This window comes from Mixophyes fleayi, chromosome 2, assembly GCF_038048845.1.
Source record: "Mixophyes fleayi isolate aMixFle1 chromosome 2, aMixFle1.hap1, whole genome shotgun sequence".
Lineage (NCBI taxonomy): Eukaryota > Metazoa > Chordata > Amphibia > Anura > Limnodynastidae > Mixophyes > Mixophyes fleayi.
The window spans coordinates 319,601,251-319,621,217 of NC_134403.1; the positions used below are offsets into that span (position 1 = coordinate 319,601,251).

The 19,967-nt window shown below is 41.5% G+C and overlaps 1 protein-coding gene across 3 annotated transcripts in view; it reads left to right on the plus strand.

Moving 5' to 3' along the window:
* The first annotated feature begins 517 nt into the window (after positions 1–517).
* Positions 518–19,967, plus strand: part of MYO1C (myosin IC) — a 97,777-nt gene continuing 78,327 nt past the window's right edge. The window contains exon 1 of one of the 3 annotated variants that reach the window (XM_075196722.1): positions 518–538. In XM_075196722.1, coding sequence (XP_075052823.1) covers positions 518–538 — 21 coding nt within the window. Of the gene's footprint in view, positions 539–15,541; positions 15,679–19,967 lie in introns of those variants that run through there. The other 2 variants (XM_075196724.1, XM_075196721.1) reach the window with 2 other exon arrangements.

The following is a 19,967-nucleotide window of genomic DNA, read 5'->3' on the forward strand; positions in this document are numbered from 1 at the left end:
GTGTATTAGGTTTAGTGATTAATATCTATGGACATATGCCAAAAGTCATACTTGTGTCTAATGCTTTTTGACCTCCAGAGCTGCCCCTAAGGAGACTGTTGACCTTTCATTATAGCTTTGGAATAAATTAGTGGCTTCTCAAAGCATTGACACTCTTAGGAACCAACTGTGACCTCCTGGAAGGCGCTCGTGAACTTTCATTGTCAGCATTCTCACCTTGACTTTGTATAAACATATAATTCCGGATTATCCACTTAAAATAACCTTCTCAGAGCAATGAGGTTTCCAGTCCTTCCTTAACTTCCCTACAACCAGTTAGCTGTAGTCTAGACGCCGCAGATGGTTTGTGGATTGACAGGAGTACAGTACATGCTAAAAGTGGTCTTGGTTATTACACAGCAGTCCACTTTCTGGATAGCGCAAAGTTCTCCTCTGTGCTCATGAAAAGATGGAGCTCAAAATTGAATGTATACCCACTGGGGAGATTATCAGATTAGCCAACCATGATGGAGAATTTATGTGCACCAACTGCAAAAACGTAAGCGTGTCTTCCTATATTTCCTAAATTATTTCTAGCCTTGTCTAGCAATGTCAATGCTGGTTTAATGTGATATATTTTGATTAACTGTCTGTTGTTTCACCAGTTTGTAAGATCTTTGGAGAAACTTTACTTTTGCTTCTCTCTCTTACCAGGATTTGTATTATCATATATTTTAAATAAAAATAGGGAGGAATGTTTGGCAATTAGTAATTCTCGCAATCTTTTATATGGCGGGCGTGTCAAGACTTGCTCCGATTCTTGCTTAATGTAACCTTCTGCTTATTGATGCTGTCTGATTATGACGATAATGAAATAACGCTGTAATAGTCAAATATAACAAAGGTCACAACAAAAATAAGAAGTTATGGGATGGGTGAATACAGGGAGCGATAGAGGTTAAAAATATGTACACACTGTAAAAGTTCAACCTCTGTGCCCAATGCCTTTGTCTTGTCTTCACTTCAGTCGTCTCCCTTCTTCCTACATTGACAATTCCCTGGTCTCCCCCCTCCTCGCCCCTGTCCCTCAGATTGAATCTCTCTCCATATTTTCAAAGTTTACTTGTTTATTGATTACGTATGCACTGTAAAGTTTACTTGCTTGTTGATTATTGAAGTACTGTTAAGTTTACTTGCTTGTTGATTATTGAAGTACTGTAAAGTTTACTTGCTTGTTGATTATTGAAGTACTGTTAAGTTTACTTGCTTGTTGATTATTGAAGTACTGTTAAGTTTATTTGCTTGTTGAATATTCATGTACTGTTAAGTTTACTTGCTGTACAGCTTATATCGCCTCAAGTAAAATGTACTTATTGTTCAATTGGAGATGGTATCCCCACCCATTTCTCTTTTGTACCCCTAATCCCCACCAACTTATTATTAGCAAAAAATCGAATAAGATTCAAAAAACAGGGAAAAAAATATGTACACACATACATGCTTTGTTGTAGATAAGTGCATGAAAACTAATAGACAGATGTTACAATATTGATGGACATAATTTAAGGTGCACAGTGAATGCGCTACGCAAAATACAATGTGTTTACACTGGTGCGTCTGCCCAGCACTTATTATGGTGCACGTCTCCTCTTTCATGCGACACGCCACATACTAGTTGTGCTGAGAGGGAGAAAAGATCCGAAGATACGCACTGGGTGAAAGTGTAAACATCACATCAAAAGTTCAACCTCAAAGAAAATTTCTAAGCACCCTTTTCATTAAATAAAACATCTCCATTTTTCTCCTAAAATACTTCTCGGCTCAGCCTTATTTATGGCTTAAATAAATCATAAGAATGTGGAGAGTTCTTTTATTATATGTGGAAATTTTGTGTGGGTTTATTACATTGCTCGGCGTGTGCCTGAAAATGTGCTGCTTCACTCAAGTGCAACTGGCAGAAGCAGAAGGCATCAATTTGAAATTATAGGATGAGACCCGTTTTCTGACAGCTCAGAGATGGTACAAAAAAAGAAGTCTTTTTGCAGAGTGGAAATGGCCATGTGCCGCTCTGCACTGCAAGGAACACCTCTCTAAACCCTTCTATCTCATTTCAAGAATTATTTTGCACTATTCCATGAATCAAGCCATATGTTACAATTCGGAAATTACCTTAGTCGGTATTTGTGCCGGCCTTCCCAGGGACGGAGTCTAACGGCCCTCCCGGTCTTCTCCAAGAACCGCTGCAAGGCAGGTTGGGTTTTGCTGCCGGAGAACCGCAGGTCACGGCCCCCAGGTTAACCTACCAACGTAAGGATAAGGTTCTATGAGATGGACAGCAGGGTAACAGTAGCACACAAGATGTAAATAGTGACACACTAACTGTAGTATCCAGAGAGGTATCACCGGGTTGATATGCAGGGATCTCTCCGCGTCACGGCACCAGGGGTATAACAAGAGAGCAGTCGGGAAACAGGCCGGGTCGGTACACAGTAATCAGTCCAGCAGCGGTACCCGAGGAGACACTTAAGAATAGCCAGGTACACAGTATAATCCAATAGAGGTGCCAGGAGAGAAGCTGCAGAGTAATCAGGAGACAAGCCGGGTCGGTACATAGTAAACCAAACAGTAATGCCAGGGGACAACCAGAAGAGTAGTCAGGAGACAAGCCGGGTCGGTACACTGTAATAAATCCAGGTCCAGGAGACGCTAGGAACTCACAGGGAAAAGCACACGAGAGAGAAAGCCAGGCGCTGAAAACTCACAGATAGTGTGGCAGAGCAGAGGGAAATAGGATTTGAAATCCCCGCCCCTAGGTCAGGTGATCGCCGCCGGGACTACCAGGAAGTGCGGCGCGCCGAGCGGGTGAGTCTAACACCATACAACTCATTCCATCAGGAGGTGCAAACTCACTATCTTGCTCCACAAACAGCAAGATATCTAGGCACACAACACCAAGGCCATTTTGTGCTTCATAGATGAGGCCCACTGTATCTGTACAATTGTGCTGTACAGTTTAAGGGGTAAATGTATGAACTTGCGAGTTTCCGGCGGGTTTGAAAAGTAGTGATGTTGCCTATGGCAACCAATCAGATTATAGCTATCATTTAATTAGTACATTTTACAAAATGATAGTTAGAATTTGATTGGTTGCTATAGGCAACATTTCCACTTTGCAAACCCGCCAGAAACTAGTAGCTTGATAAATTTACCCCTAAGTACACTATATGGACAAAATGCATTTGGCCACACCGGTTAATTAATGAATTGAGGTGTTTCAATCAGACCTGTTGTCAGAGGTGTCTAAAATCAAGCACCTAGCCTTGCAGTCTCCATTTGCAAACATTTGTGATACAAAAAGGGTCATTCTGAAGAGCTCAGTGACTTCAAGTGTGGTACTGTGATATGATGCCACCTTTGCAATAAGACAGTTCGTGGAATTTCATCCCTGCTGGATATTCCACGGTCAACTGTAAGTGATATTATTAGAAAGTGGAAGCGTTTAGGAACAACAGCAACTCAGCCACGAAGCGTAAGACCACATAAAATCACAGAACGGGTTCAATGTCTGCTAAGGCGCATGGTGTGTAAAAGTCGCCAACGCTCTGATGATTCCATAGGTGAAGAGTTCCGAACTTCCACTGGCATTAATGTAAGCACAAAAACTTCAAAGGACCACTAAGCATAAAGTACAAGTTTTTATGCTTCCAATCACATTTACAAATATATATGCAACGTATTTGACTGTATTTATACTTGTTATGCAAATGAGTGCAAACTATAGGGCAGTATGGTGGCGTAGTGGTTAGTTCTTCTGCCTTACAGCACTGGGGTCATGAGTTCGATTCCTGACCATGGTCTTATCTGTGAGGAGTTTGTATGTTCTCCCTGTGTTTGCGTGGGTTTCCTCTGTGTCAGACGCCGTCCCCGCGCCTCCACGCTAAGCAGGGACGGACGTCTGTCTCTCTCTGAGCGCCCTGTTGCTAAGCAACGGAGACGCTTCTTCCGGCGGCGTGGTGCGCATGCGTGCCCGTCGCCATAACAACGGGACGCGCTGCTGAGCTTCCTGACGGCGGTCAGCGTGTCTGACCGCCAAATCACTGTCCACCAATGAGAGATAAGTACTTCCTATATATATCCTGCTCTGACACCACTAGGATGCCAGAGCAACTAGTTATCTAGCCTCCAGCGTCCCTGTGATATATATTACATTCTACCTGTTTGATTCCTGTTACTGACCCGGCTTCCTGACCTCGCCTTTGGATTCTCCTTTTGTCTTGTCTTGTTTACTCCAGTTTGACCTCGGCCTGCTGACTATTCTCTGCCTCCTGATTCGGTACCTTATCTGCCCGCTTGGTTCCTGACTCTGCCTGTACGACTACGGATTTGCCTGTCACCTCGCAAGTAGCTACCTGGGAGGGCCGCGACCTGCACGTCGCTCGCCGCGAAGTCCAAACTTCCTTGTGGGGTCCCTGGTGAATATCGGCGGCGTGTTAGACTCCGCGCCTCCTTACGTAGTAGTGCTAATACTTGCAGGTACCGAAGCCACCTTTGTGACACTCTGGGTGCTCCGGTTTCCTCCCACACTCCAAAAACATACTGGTAGGTTAATTGGCTGCTAACAAATTGACCCTAGTCTGTCTGTCTGTCTCTGTCTGTGTGTGTGTTAGGGAATTTAGACTGTAAGCCCCAATGGGGCAGGACTGATGTGAGTGAGTTCTCTGTACAGCGCTGCGGAATAAGTGGCGCTATATAAATAAATAATGATGTTGATGATGAAACTATGTTTCTCTACCTGCCATTTCAGACAAAAGATTACTGTTTGCAGTGTCCGTCAATAGAATTAAAGACAGGAAGTCTGCTAGGAAAAAGTCTTCCTATTTCATGTTGGGTAGGTTTGTGTAGTGTCCTAAGTATTCACAGAGTTTATCATACCCACCCGGATCCTGCCCAACTTCCTTGCAAAGTGGGCAGGGTCATGAGGGCACAATTTGCTGTATCGAGCCCCACCCTTCGCTGACACAAATCATGGCATTGGACAGTTGGCAGCAGGACAGTGATGATGCAGAATGAATTGTCACACCCCCAGCACTTGCCCTTTGGACCTCTGCTCTGGGATTTCCCAAACGGTAGACATGTATGGTATCATGAACGTGTCCAATGGACAGTGTAGTATCTAATGGACGGTGTAGTATCCTAGCTTTGTATAGTCTACTACAATTTTAGCACAAGTATGTCCAGTGTTCAGGTCATGTTAGCTATGTGTTGCATATTATATTATTGCATTATAATCATGTCATGTTGGGTAGTTGTGTTGTCTTATGCTGGTATTCACATTATGTTATTATAATGTGCAGTTATCATGTAATGTTAGGCAGGGTCCAATGTCTGTCTACTGTCTGACTCCCTTGTACATCCTGTCATGTAATTTGCTGTACTCTGTGTGAGTCCCCATAGCATTACTCACACTCATCTGTGCTATTTATGAGTATTACCTTATCTATTTGTTACTTGCTACTGTATCAGGCGCTACGGAATCTGTGGTGCCTTATAAATAAATAATAATAATACTGAGAATGTGTAGTGTTGTCTGTAAAGAGTGTAACAGAATTATGTTATGATCATGTTCATTGGCTATGTCAGGCTCAATGTGCTAATTTGTTCTTACTATTTTTTTCTCCATCCTCTCTTCAACTGCAGTCATAGAAGAGGCACCAAATATATGTTTAGTCTATATGTAGTGCAAGTGTAATCTGCTGTGCATATCTACTGTCAATATACATATTGACTGCCAAGTATAATACACCAATCCATATGATCCATTTCTGTTACCAAATAAATAATAATAGTAATTATTATTATTATTATCTTAACAATATCTAGTGGCAAACATAGAAATTGAAGCCATATGTGGTGCTATATACAATATCCTTGTCACGGTGTTGGCTGCTCCCAGGAGAGGACCACTTGGCTGAGACAAAACATGACCGGCCAAGTCACTTAGGGCCTGATTCATTAAGGATCTTAAATGAAGAGGATTCTTATTTCAGTCTCCTGGACAAAACCATGTTACAATGCAAGGGGTGCAAATGAGTGTTCTGTTTTGCACATAAGTGAAATACTGACTGTTTTTTCATGTAGCACACAAATACTTGATAGCTTATTTGTACACTGAAATTTAAAGTTAATAGAGTGAGCGTCAGCTCTGCAGGCCACTATGTGGCGGAGAGTTCCGTAGAGTGAGCGTCAGCTCTGCAGGCCACTATGTGGCGGAGAGTTTGGTAGAGCGAGCGTCAGCTCTGCAGACCACTATGTGGTAAAAGTTCAGGAGAATGAGCGTCAGCTCTGAAGACAAATGTAGTGGAGATGTCTGGAGATGAGCGTAAGCTATGCAGGCCACTATGTGGCGGAGAGTCCCGTAGAGTGAGCGTCAGCTCTGCAGGCCACTATGTGGCGGAGAGTTTGGTAGATTGAGCGTCAGCTCTGCAGACCACTATGTGGTAAAAGTTCAGGAGAATGAGCGTCAGCTCTGAAGATAATGTAGTGGAGATGTCCGAAGATGAGCGTCAGCTCTGCAGTCCAGAATGGAGGTGAATCACTGGAAAGTAACAGGAAGCCACTTCAATCACCAGGAGGTAACACGAAGAACAGGCACTGAAGATAGAGAGGAGGTGCCTTTTAAACTTGCCGCCAGGGAGAAGGACCAATCAGCAGAGAGCAGGGAAATTAGAATAATGCGCAGACCCGAATCCAAGATGGCGGCGCCCAGCGGGAAGTGGAGCACCGATGAGAGGTGAGTCTGCCGGGTGTCAGGTGCGCTGCCTGAACACCCGGCGCGTGATAATATCTCACCTTCTGATCCAATCTGCAGCTCCCATGCTACCTTGACCTTAGTGTATACCTGACATAGTATATCTCACCTTCTGATCCAGCCTCCTGCTGCAGCTACCTGGACCCTCGTGTATACCTGCTACAGTATATCTCAGCTTCTGATTCAGTCTCCAGCTCCCATGCTACCTGGAACTTAGTGTATACCTGCCACATAGTATCTACCTGCCAATCTAGCTCCTCCTTCCTAGCCACCAGGATTCCCTGAACTTCTCTTACAGACCATTGTCTCCGCCGTATCCTCCTCCATTCAGCACTAGGGTGTCGCTGGGTGCCTACGTCGAGCACTACGACTGGTGGGGCAGAAGCCACTAAACCCAAACTCCCTTGCAGGGGTTACTGATGAAAACCTTCTGTCCCGTTAGACTCCGCTCCTCCCTGTAGGTGGCGCTAAACCTAGCAGGCTAAGGATCCAAAAGATACCCGTTGAAGGACATTTCCCATAGATTACAAGACGAATTCCCTTGCATTATACATTTTTGCCTTTGGATTACATGAATATCACCTTGGAATACAATAAGGTTTCTTTTTAACTTAATACATTGATGAATAATAAATTTGGGAGTTTTAGTTCAATAAAAGTTATTTCAAAAATGTGTCTGTATTTTATTGACATTTTGTGACTATTTTATTATATTGGTTTGGTATTTTATAGCCGCATGCTTAACATCAATGGAGACATCCAACTATTGTTTAATTTATACTAGACTTTGCTATGTAATAACACATCTACTTTTTTTTAAATAAGATTCTTTTCCTCTGTATATATCTTTGCACATTATTATCATTTAAACATAAGCAGAACATTTATTGCAGTCAGACCCTTAAGGCAGACAAAATCAAGATGAAAAAATCCTGATTTTAAGTTATCCATTTTAGATCAAAATAAACTTTGGAAATGACACAATTAATAGCCTACCAATATTTCACTCTCCGCTGTAAAAATTCCCAATTTTCTGGTCCATACCACTGGCCTGCATATATATTATATAATGAGGGGGGATAAAAATAGCAAGATTATATAGAGATATCAAAGGGGGGACGGGGCCAGCCAGATAATATAGAAGGATCATGAGTAGGGGGGCTGAAAACAGCCAAACACAGACAAGACATAAGGAGGTGGGGATGAAAATAACTAGAAAATACAGAGGAACCATAATTAGCCCCTCACTCGTGCCCTCTTTCACTAGCCACGCCCTTTGCAAACTTTATCCTGCACTTCCTCCCTGGGCTCTTATCCACTGGCTTCCATACATAACATGTCTCCTAACTCCACCAGCAACTCTGTCCCTGTTTGCTATGCCAATGATCCTGGGCACAGGCTCATTGATCTGCTCCATCTCTATCCCCTGCTTGTTTGTTCAAGCTACAGGGAAGCTCAATGCCCTGCCCTCCAACTCATGATGGTTGTTTGGATATCTGTAGCTGTATTGTGATGTGTTCTAAGATGCTCTATAATGTTCTGTCTCAATTTGATGTTTAATGTATTGTACTGTCTTGTTATGTAATGTACTGGACTTGTTAGGTTTTCATCTGCCTTGCATTCTGCTGGTTATTCAAATCTGTCATGCAGTCCAGGTGTGTCATCCTCTGAGTGCTGATTGGAAGACTGCACTTTATAAGCTCTCACCTGGCCTGCACTCATTGCCAGTGATAGCATTACATCCTAGCTTCCTGGTACCTGAATCTGTGTTCTATGTGCTTCTGACATTGCATCACTAGCTCCTAGCTCTCCATGTGTTTGTCTCCTGGTTCCTGATACCTGACTTTGCATCTTTCAAGTCTACAGGTTCCTGGTTCTGATTTAATTTGTCTCCTGATATCTAGCTTTGCATCTGTATACTTTTTATATAGCTCAACACAGTATCCCCAGGCACAGACTGTTGTAATTATCTATTGCGAGCTCTGGGGACTTCACATTGATTGCTGAACTCTGTGTTATATTCTTACAGTACCTTAAAGACAGTGTAAATCTGCACCAGCTGTGCCTAAAATATACTGTTTATATTCTAGCATTGCCTTAAAGATTGTGTATATCTGCAAGAGCATGATCTCAGAGACAGTGTTTAGATATCTGGATTGCAACAAAGACTATGTATATATCTGTTTTGAAGACTGTTATATTCCTGCATTTATTCCTACATTGTCTTTTGACTGATTATTCATGCCTGCATTACCTCGGAGCCTATGTATTTCCTATCTGCTCTTACTGCAATATCCAGAGTGCTTGTATTTGAATAATTATTAAATGAGAACTACAATAAACTCCATGTTGTTTTTAATACAACATCACTTTGTAATTCCTGTGATTTCCTAACAGTACTGTACTGTTTTACGCTCTGTTTATGGCGATGCTGACCCTGTGTGCCACCTATTAGGACCTATTTTGAACTCAAGCAGGATTAGACCCCGTTGCTGATTACCTCTAACTCCACCAGGTAGCACAATACCAAGACAACACAGATTTAGAATGATAAGAGTTCAATCTTTAATTTGAATAGCAATTCATCTCCAATACTACTTTAATAATATAGAACAGGACTTCAAATAGGCCTGAAATGTAGTGGATTCATAATGCATAGATAATAATTTGACACTTAGAAGAAGTCGAAATATACAGAGATATACATACACAGTTAATATTCTTCATAGGCAGCAGATAATTTGCATATTCTGTTACTATCAGCACATAAGAAAGACAAGTTGATGCTGGTCAACACATAAGCTCATGTTAATACTGAATAAAACAGAAGGCACTCACAGACCCTGAATGGTAATCATCAGTCCCAATGCAGATGAAACTGACAGGCTGCCGGAAGGTACAGCACAGTAACTTGCAATAGAAGATATCCATGACCTGAATAAGAAATCACTGACCATGAAATGGACAAGCTGCAACGAAACTCAGCACCATCGCTTGCAGGAAGATATACTCACAATCGGATCAGTAATTAACTGGCAATGAAGTGAACAAGCTGGAAGAAGTTCAGCATTGACACTTGTAGTGAGATGAACTAGTAGCTAGTGACCGACTGCACACAGACAACAGGCAAAGAAATAAAATGTTGTCAAACAATGCATGGCCAGAATGGCAGGCAGCTGGCAGCAATAGTCAGCAGAGAGTAGGATCAGTATACAGGTAACAGGATTGCTGGAAACTAGTCTGAAAGACTCATCTGATAAGAGATCCGTGCATTGACTGGACACCTGTAGTGAGCTGGACTCAAGGACCCGGAATGGTAAACACAAAAGAACAAGGTGATAAGATGATATAGTGTCAGCTATGCAGTACATCGCCAACACAGCCAATGCAGGAATGGAGCACAACAATAGTTCAGTGACAGATAACAGCAGGTGGAACTGATCACAGCCAATGCAGGAACGGAGCACAGTAATAGTTCTGTACTAGATAGCAGCAGATGGAACATGACATAGCCAATGCAGGAACGGAGCACAGTAATAGTTCTGTACTAGATAGCAGCAGATGGAACATGACACAGCCAATGCAGGAACGGAGCACAGTAATAGTTCTGTACTAGATAGCAGCAGGTGGAACCGAACACAGCCAATGCAGGAACGGAGCACAGTAATAGTTCTGTACTAGATAGCAGCAGATGGAACATGACACAGCCAATGCAGGAACAGAGCACAGTAGTAGTTCAGAGATAGATAACAGATGGAACCTGACATAGCCAATGCAGGAACGGAGCACAGTAATAGTTCTGTAATAGATAGCAGCAGATGGAACCTGACACAGCCAATGCAGGAACGGAGCACAGTAATAGTTCAGAGATAGATAACAGATGGAACCAATGGGCTTCAGCCTTAGATAGCACACAGAGGTACAAGGTTGGCTCGGTGGCATGTAGTAATGTAGTAGCAAGATTACAGAGTGCACGCAGACTACAGGCAAAGCTTCAATGTTCATCAATACATAATTAGATTAACCCTTGTGTGTTTAATCAGGCCCAAACCAGCCGCCATTGTGGAAAACGTTTGTGATTCATAAGTCTTTTGTACTGCACTTTCTTTGAAAATACCAAGATGATAATAATAATAATAATAATAATAATAATAATAAGAATAATAATAATTTTATTAATATAGCTCAGACGAAGAGTAAGAAAGGATAATGAAAAGAGTCCACTATTACAGAGGAAACATAGTCTCAGCTTTTACAGTAAAGTGACAGATTAAAGTGGGGTGATTGAAATTAAGCTGGAAAAGCTTCATGCAAAATTTTAAGAAGTAAAGCACACATGTGGCACAGTGCCCCCATGTTTCCCATTGTCCAATCAGAACCACTACTGAAACTGAGGTGAAAATGCAGTCTTCAAAACTGATCCTCTGACATCATCCTAACTGAAACATCAATCTCCTCACATATGACATCATCATGCTGTGACTCTCTCTGTCCACCAAAATTCAGCTCAAGATTCTCTACAGAACTGAACCAATAAACAGATACTTATGCATACTTCCAAACATTTTATTCGAAATATATAGGTGACAAAACTGGCTCCACCTCTGATTCACCTAGACAGCCCCTTTATCTACCAGAGCTTTGCTTTAGTCCAACAAGCCATGTCCCAAATATAGGCTAAACAGCTGGTGACAGCTGAAAATCAGACTGTTCCACCAAAAATGGACTGTGTATATATGTATATGTATATATATATATATATATATATATATGTATATATATATATATATATATATATATATATATATATAAATCCTAACCCCCTAAATGTGCCCTTTAGCCACCTGCATAGTTGATATCACTGATTTGCAATTGCAAGTACAGTCCAGATTTTGAAGACGTGTCCTAGCATTTTTTTTTGTGTCTCTGCTTTTTTTCCTTGCCCAATTTGCACAACGCCTATGTTATTATGTATATTGGATACTCTGTATCTATGCTCATGCTGTATTCTGTATAAATATCCACATTGCCTAGAAACCCATCGTTGGAACAAAAAGGTAGTATTCTGCCATATTGACCCTTTTTTCGCTGCAAGTTAGTTCTCAGACACAGGGGCATGTGATGTATGTATATGGACAGTTAATCTTTGGGGCATTTTTAGTGAATGTGCATGGATTTTGTTGCGTGTGTAAGCATTATTGCTCCCTGTGGAATATTCACGATCCAGTGCATGAAAGCTAATGAGCATAACAGAAAATGGAACAAAATGGAGTGGAATAAAGAAAGTACAATATATTTGCAGTCTGCATTTGGAATAATGAATACAAGCAAATAGAGCATAGATGTTTTTTTATTTTGTTAATGTTGAAAAGGCAGGACAATGCCAAATACATGTTAGAAAGAATTCAGCAAGGGGTGATAGTCTAGCAGGGTAGACTACCCAGCACCAATTTACAAACATGCCCAAAACAGCATTGAAAGTCATCTTCCTCTCTCACTGCTCCACATCTACTGCACCACTTTCATAGCCGGATTAAGGGGGGGGGCACAGGGGGCACGTGCCCCGGGCCCCCCTCTCTCCGAGGGCCCCCCGCCGGCCGCGCTCCTAACCTGATTTTTTTTTTTATTCTTTTTTTTTTCTTTTTCCAATTGCGCCCCCCCCCCCCCCGGCGCCTGGGGGGAGGGGGGCTTGCGGGCTGGCGTGTTCGGGGCTCCCTTCGTTGGTGGGGGGAGCAGGGTAGTAAAAGAAAGAAAAAACAAAAAAAAGATATACTCACCTCACCGCGGCGCTGGCGTCCCTCCTCCTCCCTCTCTGCACTGTTAACACTGAATGACAGGCGTGACGTCATCAAGTCACACCTGTCATTCAGTGAGGAGAAGCGCGGAGAGGACCAGGAAAGAAACAAGAAGACAGAAGAGAAGAAAGAAGCTAAAAGAAAGGTAAGTAAAAAAAAAAAGGGGGAGAAGAGAGGCACAGTATGGAGGAAAAAGGGGGAGAAGAGAGGCACAGTAAGGAAAAAAGAGCGAGAAGAGAGGCACAGTAAGGAAAAAAAAGGGAGAAGAGAGGCACAGTAAGGGAAAAAGGGGGAGAAGAGAGGCACAGTAAGGGAAAAGGAGAAGAGAGGCACAGTAAGGAAAAGGGGAGAAGAGAGGCACAATAAGGAAAAAAGGGGGAGAAGAGAGGCACAGTATGGAGAAAAAAGGGGGAGAAGAGAGGCACAGTATGGAGGAAAAAGGGGGAGAAGAGAGGCACAGTATGGAGGAAAAAGGGGGAGAAGAGAGGCACAGTAAGGAAAAAGGGGGAGAAGAGAGGCACAGTAAGGAAAAAGGGGGAGAAGAGAGGCACAGTAAGGAAAAAGGGGGAGAGACACAGCATGAGGAAAAATGGGGGGGAGAGAGGCACAATAGTGGGGACAATTAATTTAAGATGGGGTGGTTTGGGCGCTACCGAATGTGGGGGTGAGTTTGGGAAGAATGAGGTCCCTTTATTAAATGTGCCTATGAATTATTTAATGGTAGTGACGGTTGCGGGAAATAGGTATATTTCTGATATGTAAATACTATTAATTTATTGCTGGGGCTGTTTGTAGGGAGGGAAATAGGTTTATTTATTAAATGTGAATACTATTATTTTAACGTTGGGGCTGGAGGAAGGCCTAATTATTAATCATGGGTGGTACTGATTTAACGCTGGGGGTGGCTGTAATTTTCTAAATGTACCCATTTTTTTTTTCCAAATAGGGCCCCTAACATTCCAGGATCCAGACAAGTAGCAACTAAAGAAACCTGCAGCACAGGTGGTGAAAGTGAGAAGAACAGGTAGGAGAGAGCAGCAAAGTCTGTGAAATATTGTTATTCTAGTGGGACAATCCCAATTTTGGGTGACCGTTCAATGGTGTACACAACAATGCAGGTTTTTTGTCTGTAGGAGGGTGGCCTGGCCATGCCCAATGATGCATTATCAATGGTATTTTAATTTGCGGTATCATTGCTAGTTTTAGCGTGCGGTATCATTGCTAGTTTTAGTGTACGTTATCAATGGTATTTTTAATGTGTGATATCATTGCTAGTTTTAATGTGTGGTGTCAATACCCATTTTAATGTGGTGTTTTGATGATTGTTTTAATGTACAGTATTTTAGTTTGTGGAAGCAATGATTTTTCTTATGCAGACAGCCTAAGCGAGCCCTCTGGGAGAGCTGTAAGTGTCATACTGTGGTCTGTAGGTGATGTAATGCAGGATGTGTTACTATGCCCTTAATTTTAGATCTTAGGGGCACCCCTGTCTTAAGTGCCCCGGGCCCCCCGAAGCCTTAATCCAGCTCTGACCACTTTGCAAATCCCTACACTGAATCCCTACACTGGCTCCCTGTGTCCTCCAGAATCCAATTCAAATTACTCACCCTTACCTACAAAGCCCTCAACAACACCACCCCTTCATACATCTCAAATCTCATATCAAAATACTCTCCCTTCCACCCTCTTAGATCTACCTCTGACCTGCACCTTGTCTCGTCTCTGGTAACCATTTTTCACTCCCGCCTACAAGACATGTTCCGTGCTGCTCCCCACTTATGGAATTCCCTACCACGCTCAATCAGACTTTCTCACAGTCTTTCCTTAACTGCTCTCTGAAAACCTATCTCTTTTTTAAAGCTTATCTTTATCCCTGATGATACTATTCACACTAACACACCATCACAACTGTCCCATTCTCCACTCTAAGCCACACTTGCTCCTCTTGTTACAGCTGCGCCCTCTTCCACTTAGAATGTAAGCTCTCTAATGAGCAGCCTTCATACCCTGTGTTTTCATGTCTACATTTTGTCTGATTGTATGACCTTGTTTTATGTATGTACTTGTTTTATGTATGTACTGTTTTCCCTACTGTACGGCGCTGCAGAGCACTGTGGCGCCTTACAAATCTACAATAATAATAGTAACGTTTTCCTGATAATTGCAAAGACATACAGTGCCTAGCCAAAACCCATCCCCAAAGATTTTGCCTAAAAAAATAATTTTATTTCCTAATTAAAAACAGGCAACTATCCCTATTAGACAACAGGAAGGCTGATGCAAGACGTGCATGCAGGGAAAAGGACAGTCTGATGGTGTCAAGACCTGAAACCCTGCCAGTGAAACAGCAGGAAAAGATTATTAAATAACAATGGGACGCGGAGGAATCAGCTTTAGAACACATGGTTCAATAATTCTTAATTAAAAATCTATTTCATTTTAACTACTGTTGGTTTCAAGTCAAACTACCTCGTTTAAAAATATATAATTATTAATAAATTAAATAGTTTTTTTTGTCTCCAAAAATGCTTTTGGATAAGCACAATTAAGTCATATTAAATGTATACATAAATTGTTAGGGTGTAAACTGCATTCTACTTTGAAGCTATTATAATTGTTGATTGCTGAACAGTGTATAGGAGAGCATGAGCCTAGTGTTATGAACACCAAGATATTTATCCTGTCAGTACTTTGACATAATAATGAGTTTGTGTGAATGACAACTATTCTCCAGCCTGCAGTATGGTGCAGGAGCAAGGGTGAGATGCAGCATGGGTGAGATGCAGTATGGTGCAGGAGCCAGGGTGAGATCCAGCAATGTATGATGTGCTGGGCATACACACAGACCCGCCCCCCCGGCTTCCCACAGGCAGAGTACTGTCACTGCTTCATACCAGGGTCAAGAAGGGAGGAGCTACACATGTGACCCTGCCCCGTCCACTCCTGGACACGCCCAGAGCGCGCATGCGCGGTTTTGAGAGGCCGGGACTGTCCCAGGGAAAGAGTTTGGAACTCCCGGCGGAGCCACACGCTGACCTGCACTCAGGTGAGATGCCGGGGAACTGGGGGCACAGTGGCCGGGTCCCGGGACCTATGGTGAGCAGCCACCTTTATAACAGCGCTTGTGCTTGAGAGAGTGGGTGAATGAGACGCAGGAGGAGATGGGAATCCTGTGTGACTGCAGAGTCCTGTGTAACAGAATAGGACGCTATAGTCTATTGCAGGAGGTATTAGGACTGATCATACAGCAAGGTTAGGTTGCATGTGGCTGGACATCAGATAAACATCACATACAGTAATGCTGGCTGGGCATGTGCAACGTGTATTTCCACATCTGGAGAGCTACAGGTGACACCTCTAACATAGGGTGTGTATACCTGCAACGAATACATTCCCTTCTTTCAGTGTGGGTGGTTTCCACTCTGCATGTAGTGAGATGACACTTACATACCTACATGTGTTTGACAGGTACAGATAGATAAAGTTACTGGAGTCTGGATATCTCATACTGATACATTATCTGTTGCTGTATTTATAAACTTTTTATGCCAGATTTCTGATCTATATAAATATCTTTCTGTAGCCTGGTAGGTTTGTTTCCCCCCCCCCCCCCCTAAACTTTGAGAAAGGTGTGTCCAACAAGTTTTTATTATACTATATCTAAGAAAGCAGACATTGAAATTGCAGTCAGGTTGAATGTTTACCTTTTGTTTTAAAAACATGCATTTATTACTGGTGGAGTTGGGATAAAGTAATTTTATGTGGAATATAGCTCCAATATAACAATGAATTTTGTAACAAGATACTTATAAAGCAGGTGGTACAGTTTGTAACTACTTTGTTTTTTGCAAGTTGATTGAATGTGGCATTCAGCAAGAAGACTGGCATGCATCTGTGATGCTTTCATTTTGCCCACTTCCTACACTGGTACAGTGTTTGATAGTGGTATGCAGTCAGGCCTGTGTGGGCCCGGCTGTTATTTTGATATCCAGAAATAGTCCTGCAGCTGTGCTTGTCCCCGGCTGTTCTGTCATGAATGGGGGGGCAACCTACGTACAGAGGCTGTACTTAGCAGGTCATCTTGTTTTCGCTTCCCACTGTGTTTGTATATTATGTCCTACTTGCTCTTTTGTCTAACACAGAATGCATTATGTAAGCTCATGCAACGCAATCTCTTGCAGTATATGTCGCACTTAAGGTGAAATAGATTTAGAATTGAAGACACTTTTTCCTTCATTGGCAAATGATGAAGCAGCCTTTTCATTTGCTGACAGAGCTTTTGTGATAGCAGAGTTGTCACACACAGTCAAATGTGCAAATTATGCAACATTTTTGATTCCCCAAAAGCATGCACAAATAACATTTATGTGAACATCATGTGGGAAGAGGAATACTCTTCTGATTAAAACTTCCATCCCCACCAATTCTTCTCTTAGTCTCAATGAAGATATTCCAAAAAGCTTTTGTAATTACCTGTTAATAGTGTTTTGGTATGTAGTGGATATGCTCGCAAATATGCCAACATTTCTCTGTCAGAGCGACATGTCCCATGATTGTTAAACCACTTCAGTAGTGCTGCTAGTAGAAATTAGAATGATCCTGTCTTATGTGACAGGTGCATGTTAAACCACTATTTTGGGCAGTATAGCGTCTTAGTGGAGTTCATAAAAAAGCACAAACAAACCCTGACATTGTTGCTTTCCCATAAATCATTTTAGGACGGTTTCTATTTGGTTTGATATGTGTTTTGGCCTGTTGCTGCAATGCCAAATCATGCAAAATTGTTATTGCGTCAGACCTATTTTCGTATGACAGGCACATCAATATTCTATTCTTCTTAAGCAAATGACTTGGTTTTAAGCTATACACATTTCCCTTAAGTTAATTATTACCTAAAATCAGTTGTACTTAATAATGTGTAATTGATTTGCTTACAACAGGAACCCGTTTTTGTAATCTGCTTATTTTAAGAATTAAATTCTAACTATATTATGTAATCTGTGTCTGTACTGCTTGTCATGCAAAATGATCATTAGCAATAGCTAATATATTAATTATATGCTGCTCATGAGTGTAATTGCAGCATGGAACTCCTTGTTGCTTTTCATCCCAGAGCAAATTATGTGTGTCATCTGTTCTATCAAATGTCATTATAAATGAATGAAATTGTTTGTGTCCTTCAGCCCTTGTATGTGTCCCCTAATCATAGAAGATAGATGAGTCCCATCCAGCAACTTTCTGTTTTACTTAATGATTGAGCAGTAGTTGATTAGATAGTGGGGAACTGCTGCAGCAGAAATAGGTGGTGCCATAGCAGTCAGATCAGTGGCGGAACTGGTTGGAGTGGCAATGCCAATAAACTAAAAATGTTGAGCTGCTGAATAAATGCATGCCCCAATGTTTCACCTGTCGCTTCATTGTTTTAAACATCTGTTTACCTGCTTGTGTGATGAAACAGAAATTAATTGGTGTAATAAAACATCCACACTGTACAGCTTGCAGTGATGGTGGCTATCATTCTTTTACAACTACTAGAATACCTACTGTATTGTATCAAAATAAGCATTTCTGGATGAAACCACATGAGAAATTCAATTGTATTATTTTGTGATAAAACTATCAGTCTGTCAGAAGTCCTATTTGGGTGTTTACCTTTTGTCTTAATCAGCTGATCTATAAGGGGGTCATTGTAAATGGACCATTCTCATACACGGGGTGTAGGTATGGAAAGATTGATTGAATATGTGCATTTGTATGTGTTCTGTTCAGTTAGTGGTATACTTGACATCATAATATTCAGCAAAGTATATAGTATCAGCTTCTAACTAATCAGAGGGTCGGATGTTGGTGTGACAGGGAGATCTGGACTGGAAACAAGTAGTGTGATGGAAGTGGAGAAGTTTGCATAGTTAGGCGGATCAATAGGGTGGATAAGTCTGAATCCATCACCATATGTTGTAGATACGTGCCATGATATCCACTTAACAATAGGGGAGGAAGGTGACATAGAGTATGGAGTGTCCAAAGTCTCCATACGAAAGCTAAAATGGATTTTCGCAATTATCTTATGGAGTGTAGGAGGTGACGATTGTTTCCAAAGTTGTGCTATCTCCGCCTTTGTAGCTTTTAAAATGTGACCCCATACATATCTGTGATGCTTATTCAGTTGATCGGGGTATAGGTGTAAAAGGGCTGAGTGGGGTTGGAGTTAATGATATGGATGTGACTCCCTGGGCTAATAGTATACTCTTTTTGGGCACATTGATAAATTTAGCTTCCAGTGGGATCATTTGATAATTGCACTCTTTAGGCTTGTCACAAAAAGTATCTTTGTGGCAGAGAATAAATAATAGAATGGGGTCTTTGCTGCTTTCATTTACTATTTGTCTCCAAGTGTGATGGTTTTGTAGACTGGACGGAAATGCTTTTAAATCTCCCATCAGAAACTTCTCCCCCATCTTATTTTATTTTCCTAAAAACTATTCAGTTCAAGTAAGATGTTTTTGTGTGTATCCTGTTGCATGTTTATATTGGTTTTGTGGTATGTTAGTTAGTCTGCCAGATTTGTTTAGTATTGATTCTATGCTAAGTTTTTTCATCAGTGACTAAAAAAATACTTTCTAGATTATTTTATGGCCTGTGGTCATAAAGATTCATGATCTACTTTTGATTCCTTGAAAATCCAAATATAATATGTTAACAAGCAGTTGTGTTGTATGGTGAACTGTACACGGTCAAACTTTCACTCTCTGTAATCTCTCCCATTGATCTGGGCTTTCTTCCAGGAAGTGTGGCTACCACTCCTAGATCCTTCCTACCTGAGCACTGAGTCATTATCATCAGCAAACTTCCTTAAAAATACAATAAAAACATGTGGAAAGCCGTTCATGAACAGAGTATTCCACTGAAGAACATATTATACATGTCTGAACCAGACAAATCCCTTGCACCAAGTACCCTAATAATACCACCTAATTGGAACATTAGTGCAAGTTTACATTATGATGGTGGTAAATAATGTTGGTAATTGTATTTATTTTCCTTTGAATATGCTGCAAAATGTGTGCTGTTCTTGAGGTTGCAGGACTCTCCATGTTTGAAAGTGCTGCCCATCTTTAGAGTGATTGTAGGAAATCCTACTCTAAAACACTTCAGAGCAAACACTTGATTGATGCTATGAAAGTGCAGCCACAAATACTGTGCTTACTACTTGGCTGCAATGTTATGCGCGTTTGGTAGTGACATGTTTATTTTTATTATTTTTCAAGGTGAACATGTAAACACAAAGTTATATTTTCTAGTTTATTTCTTATTGCTGAGATTTTCCCTTCCAAGATTATGCTGTTATAGTGATCATATCTGTTCACTCTTAAAAGTTATTTTCT